At 52.6% G+C, this 6,405-nt stretch overlaps 1 protein-coding gene across 1 annotated transcript; it reads left to right on the forward strand.

The window, feature by feature from the left end:
• Window positions 1–3,388: 3,388 nt before the first annotated feature.
• Window positions 3,389–4,588, forward strand: LOC123102662 (uncharacterized). Its single transcript, XM_044524083.1, has 2 exons — window positions 3,389–4,045; window positions 4,160–4,588. Exons 1-2 carry the CDS (start codon window positions 3,500–3,502, stop codon window positions 4,424–4,426), a joined length of 813 nt encoding a protein of 270 aa, XP_044380018.1. The 5' UTR covers window positions 3,389–3,499; the 3' UTR covers window positions 4,427–4,588.
• Window positions 4,589–6,405: the final 1,817 nt, after the last annotated feature.

A 6,405-nucleotide genomic window follows, 5' to 3' on the forward strand; every position in this document is an offset into this window, starting at 1 on the left:
TCCTATGGCTAACATGAGTGAATCTAATTCCTTCAACTTGGTAAACGGCCACGAAGCAATTACAGTACTTACTATAGAACATAAATTAGTCAGAGTGGTATCCTGATTGATTTTATTTTATTTTTTGCAAAAGGAGGATGTACCCCCGGCCTCTCCATCTGGATCATGCATGTAGCAATTTTATTAATTATTCGTAAAGACCATACAAGGTGATACATCATTAAGGCTGAAGCCGCCAACTTGACAACGCTGTTGCTACTTCTATCCCCTTGACGAAGGTGTGCCAAATGTTCAGGTTTAATATCAAACAGGCATCGCACCAAAGTCTAACATCTAAAGTTGGATGCCTCATCCAAACCACTATCCTGATTGATATATAGCAAAAAGAAGTCAGACAAAGAGCATCTCCACTCCCCCACCCCCTCCCCCCCCCCAACAGGCCCCCCAGGGCGCCTTTTTTAGCGCCGACGCCGAAAAATCGGCCTGGTCATGTCCCCAGGGTCTTCTTTATCGTCGGTTTGGACCGAAGTAACAGCCGGCGAACCCGAACCGAACCCAGCCCCCCTGGGGGCGCCGGCCGAAGCAAAAAGGCGCGTGGGCCCGCTTGGTCGGCGACAGATAGGCCTTTTCCTGCCGTTTCCCTCCTTTCCCTTCGTTTCCTCATTGCTTCCTCCCTTCTGCCCCGCCACTCCCGCCATTCTCCTCCCGCTCCCCGCCATCTGGCCGCCATGCCGCCAAAGAAGTATTCGGCCCCTCACTCCGCTGCCGTTGCAGATTCCACCCAACCGGAGCAGAGGAAGCCGAGGGCGCCGATGGAAAAATCACCGGGCATGTCCAACGCCGAGTGGAGGGCAGAGGTTCAGCGCCGGGAGGTTGTCACCACCGACCGGAAGAACAGGCTCAACACCAAGAAGGCCGCGGGCTCACTTCTTTCACCGTGTATGTCACTGACACTTATTCTTTGCTGCGCAGATGGTTCGGATGTTCAACATGTACCGCTAGGACAACAACGACCAAGAGTTCAAGTTCCTTCACGTGTTCTCCCGGATCGAGTCGTGCGAGAAGTGGAGGGATGTCCGGCTCACCCTCGCCAAGGCCAAGGAGACGTACAAGCCGGACGCGCCCGCCCAGGAGGCAGCGGATGGGCGCTTCGATGGCAACAAAAGAGCCAAGATGGCGAGGGACACGACACCGGCTGCCAAGTGGTTGCACTCATCGATCGAGCAGTGCATCGCTGACGCCAAGAACAACGCCGCAAAGATGAAGGAGAAATTCGACGCGCGGTGGTCGACATTGATGACGAAGCAGGACGTGAAGCTCGACCTACTCTGGACCAACGTCACCGCGAAGAAGAGGAACACTGACCTGGCGATCTTGATGGGGGCGGACATGTCGACGATGGACGAACAGGTCAGGGCGTGGTACCTGGCGGAGCGCGGCCTCATCTTGAACCAGATGCCTTCGACCACCGCGCCTACGCTCACGCCGACCCCAACGCTGACGCCCAACCCGAGCGATGAAGCCACGCCGACGCCGACCAGCCCGAGCACATAAGCCACGCCAACGCCGACTAGCCCGAGCGCAGAAGCCACGCCAACGCCAACCAGCCCCACACCGGAGGAGCCCGTCGTTTGATGCATTCCTTTGCCTACGCGTCCTTCCTTTTGAACGCCGAACTTTCGTGTATGTTTTCGCCGAATTGTGGCATGGTGATCGCCGAACTATGGCAGATCGCCGAACTTGTGACGTCTTTTGGTAGCGGGGAAGACAAATTTGAATTTATGTGCGTCTTGGGACCGAAACCTGGGGGCGCGGCCGGGAACTGAATCATCTCTAGGGCGAAAAAAACACTGGTGCATAGGCCAAAACGCAATCGTCAGGTGCGCTGGGGGGCTGAACGAGCGAAGATGCTCTAAGAGCAACTCTAGCAGACCTCGCATCCGGCCGGACCGCAAAACGCGTTTGCAGTTCACGGAAAAACGGCTTTGCAGGCCGCGCGGACGGCCGCGGATGCAGACCCTGCATAACGGACCCGTAAAAAGGGATATTCGCGGAATATGCTCTTTTACGGGTCGGCTTTGCGGGGTCTGATCGGGCGCAGCTCCTCCCGACCCGGAAAACCTTAATTTGATCCAACATAATGCTTTTTTTTTTGCTTTTTCAACAATATTGGATACATAGACATCACCAAATCTTTGCTAGAATAGTAAGACCAAAGAAAACAGGAACCATAAGTATGCATTTTAGAAGATTTCCAACTTCCATAATTGCTTCCACTAGTTGGACTAATATCTTCTTCATGCATTCATTGTTGATCTGCGGATTCTTGATTTTGCATTCTTCTTTCTTCATCTTTGGTTCGAAAGAAGTAGACGTTGCTTCCCCTCTAGTTGCACATGCACCCGATTCATTGCCTTCGATTCTACTAAGGAGTGCACGAACATCTATTAATTTTCTTTCTATCAACAAATCAATGTATTCGCCTTCCCAAAACCAAAATGAGCATCCATCTTCCAACACACAATGAGTGAGCATGTTCAAAATGAGCTACCATAATTGAACCAATTAATGAGCCATCAAAATGAGCTACCGCAAGTGCACGTACCCCGTCGTTTTCGCATTTGAAGAACACCCATCCGGGGTGCTTCGACGTGCCCGAAGTGAGCCGCAGCACTTTCCGCGTGCAGTCGTCGCACTCTATGAGCGGCATCGGCAAGCCACAAAGACGATGCGCGAGCGCCGACCCCGGTGGACGGCCGGACGAATCCATGCACGCAAACCTTCGGTGGCGGCGAGCGGACGAAGCAGTACCTGCATGCGGCGATGCGCCCTTGCCTGGGCTGCGGGAGAGGCTCCCCGACCACTCCAACACTTGGGGCAGCAACCGGCGGCCGGAAAAGCCAAATCCGGCGGCCCGCCGACGCAGGGGGAAGGGAGGGGAGGCCTCGTGCGCGTGGTGGCCTTCCGGCGTGCTCCTGCCGGCTGCTTTCGCCGGAATCTTGGGCGGCGGCCGGCGGCGGCGCGAAGGGGAGAGGAGAGGTGGTTGATGGAAGAAAGCGCGGGATGAAATGTCCCCCACCAACCGTTTCCGCTTATATGCAGGGCACCGCAGCCGCGAGGCAGAAACTCGCGTTTTCTCGGATTGGGCTCGGGATTTTGCCGCGCCTCCTAAATTTTTTTACGAGTCGGGACGTGATGCGGAATCTGATCGGGCTGGTTTTTCCGCCCCGACCCGCATTTTGACGGTTATTTTACGGGTCAGGCGGGATGCGGGGTCTGCTAGAGTTGCTCTAATAACCCGAAGAGTTGGAATGGCATGGCAAAGCTCAAATGAGCGACTTCTTGGCTCCCAAGTAATCTGGGCTCAAGTAGTAGTCGAGTCGGCGATTCGATCGGCTCATATTAGCTGTGCGCCTTTGCCAAATCACACCGGCACGGGTTGGGAACCAAGGAACCGTTCGTTTGCGTTTGCGGAGCGGGGCAGAGCAGTGCGGAGGGCATGGAAGCCTCGCGGTTCGGCTTCGGCCGCGACATGGCGGCGGCGTTCAAGTTCGACCCCACCGACGCCGACATCGTCGCCTCCTACCTCCTCCCCCGCGCGGTCGGCCTCGACGAGCCCCACGGCCACGGGCGCGCCGTCATCGACGACGACCCCATGAGCCTCCCGCCGTGGGACCTCATGGAGAAGCACAACCACGGGACAAGCCACCAGGCCTTCTTCTTCGGGCCTCCCAGGAACGGGGGCCCCGTCAAGCGCGTCGTGCCCGGCAAGGGCGGCGGCACGTGGCAAGGGCAGAATGGCAGCGTCGGGACCGTCACCCTGTTCTGCGATGGCGATGGCGATGGCGCCCGCGCGGGAGAGGTGGACATCAGCTACAGGAGGTACGACCTCACCTACAAGCGCGCGGGCGACAAGGCCCCCAGCGGCTGGGTCATGAGCGAGTACCAGATCACCTCGCCGCCGCTCTTGAGCACGGTGCTCACCCGCATCGGATTGACCGTCGCCGCCAGGGAGCAGAGGAAGCGACAGCCGGCCGACCCGGAGGTGCGTAAGGATCGGCGCGTCCTGCGTGCGTGCGTTGGGGGAACTTGGGGGCGAATTCGTCACTGATTTAGTGATTTGGGGATCCGTTAACTGAATGTGTTATTTCTTCTTCAGCCGTTTGCTCAGCACGGCCCTGACAAGGTGCTGGCCGTCGCAGCCGCTGCCGCCGCCGCCGCCGAACATCAACGGGTTTCACCACCGCCAGTGCAGTCGGGCCCTGACGCGCAAGCCGACGATGGTGCTCTCTACCATGGCGGTACTAGCGTCACCGGCGTGGGGGAGAACGGTGGGCACTACACTGTTCCGCTTCTGCTCAACGGCCAAGAGTACTACAAGGACAAGAGCCGCGTCAAACGCAAACGGCCGCGATATGGGGCATGAGCCATCCTGATCGAACCTGAATCCAGTCGGGAGACGCCCGCCCGTACATTTGGATCACGGAATAGCATGTATGTCATCCGTTTCTAACTTGTTTCTGTGGATCCTTGGTTCTTGACGTTCCTGGGTTTTTAATCGGGAAGGATACATGGCCTGATTTTGAGACACGATGTCGATCATGTTGGGTCCTGGTTCATGTTGATGGATTGCTTTTTGAGACCGTCCTGGGGTCATGTTGGGTCATGGGACGTGGTTTGGTGTTCTTCTTTTGGGATTAATTAATAGCACACTGGGGTACACCTGATTAATTAGACGGTCTACACAGAGGCTAATGAACATTGTTGGTTTTCTTGATTGGAAGCTGCTGACGCTGTTGGGACTTGTGATATAGGCACTTGGACGTACCTGATTGTATACCTTGCCCTGAGGATGTAACCAAGCTGGCCAGCCTCATTAACAAATCTTATGTTGTGCCTGTGTGATTGTTTGTCATGGACCGATTATCATTTTCCTTGTGCCTCATTCGGTTTGGAGGAAACCAAAATATAAGAATTAGGAGTGGTATAAGAATTTGATAGTCATCCTAAGAAATTGTCTTGCCTCGTTCCTACGCATAAAATAAGTTTGAAGTAGATGTGTATATTCCTCCAAAAATATAGGAAATGAATAGTGTTCCTACAAAATTCCCGTACGCGTTCCCTACAAACCGAATGCATCTATAGAAAAATTTCCTACGGAATCCTTGTTCCTATGTTTTTCCCATAGAAATCCTCCAAACCAAATGAGGCCTTAAAATATTCTAGTAACAAGTATCATGAGCAAGATTTTCTAAGAGGCAACATAAATTATTTTAAGAGTTGATGGTTGTTCATGATGCAGAAGAGAGGTCCGAAGCTACATTGCTTGAGTTTTTGTGTTCTGAAGACAATTTAGTACATGGGGAGGAGCGTTCGTAGTCGCGTCCTAAGGATATAGCCATGTTGGCAACCCTTGTTAACAAATCTCGATGCCGTGCTCATGCTGGTGTGATTGCTTGTCCTCGACGGATCAATGTTTGTCTTGGAATGTTCTAGCAAGGACTACCTCCATCCTGATTTATTGGTCTTCTTCGTATTTTGTGTTTTGTGCCAAAATTTGATCATAGATTTAACTAAAAAAATATTAATGCATGTCATAAAGAAATTATATTGTTAGATTCGTATTTGAACATAGTGTCCATTTATACTATTTTTTGTAACATGCATTAACATTTTGTTAATTAAATCCATAATCAAAATTTGGCCCAAAATATTAAGGGGATCAATAATCCAGGACGGATGTAGTAGTATCTTGAGCAAAAAAATTGAAGAGGCCACATAAATTATTCTAGACGAATTGGTAGTCATTTATTGTGTAGCTTGGATTTTTGTGCTTGCAAGATGATTTAGTATATGGGGACAAGCCTCCATAGTCATGTCCCTGAGAATGTAGCCATGTTGGCGAACTTTGCTGTGACGCCCCCGATTCAATCGTACACTAATCATGCATGCAAATGTGTACGATCAAGATCAGGGACTCACGGGAAGATATCACAACACAACTCTATAAATAAATAAAAAGTCATACAAGCATCATAATACAAGCCAGGGGCCTCGAGGGCTCGAATACAAGTGCTCGATCATAGACGAGTCAGCGGAAGCAACAATATCTGAGTACAGACATAAGTTAAACAAGTTTGCCTTAAGAAGGCTAGCACAAACTGGGATACAGATCGAAAGAGGCGCAGGCCTCCTGCCTGGGATCCTCCTAACTACTCCTGGTCGTCGTCAGCGGGCAGCACGTAGTAGTAGGCACCTCCGGTGTAGTAGGGGTCGTTGTCGACGGTGGCGTCTGGCTCCAGGGCTCCAGCGTCTGGTTGCGACAACCAGAAAGAAAGGAAAGGGGGAAAAGGGGGAAGAAAGCAACCGTGAGTACTCATCCAAAGTACTCGCAAGCAAGGAACT

The sequence above is a fragment of the Triticum aestivum genome, chromosome 5A (assembly GCF_018294505.1).
Source record: "Triticum aestivum cultivar Chinese Spring chromosome 5A, IWGSC CS RefSeq v2.1, whole genome shotgun sequence".
NCBI lineage: Eukaryota > Viridiplantae > Streptophyta > Magnoliopsida > Poales > Poaceae > Triticum > Triticum aestivum.

What these genes read in the sequence shown, in the direction of transcription:
- LOC123102662 (XM_044524083.1), top strand. Translation starts at nt 3,500, where the DNA reads ATGGAAGCCTCGCGGTTCGGCTTCGGCCGCGACATGGCGGCGGCGTTC. An exon ending in GACAGCCGGCCGACCCGGAG is followed by an intron (nt 4,046 to 4,159) that starts GTGCGTAAGGAT and finishes TTTCTTCTTCAG; the next exon opens with CCGTTTGCTCAGCACGGCCC.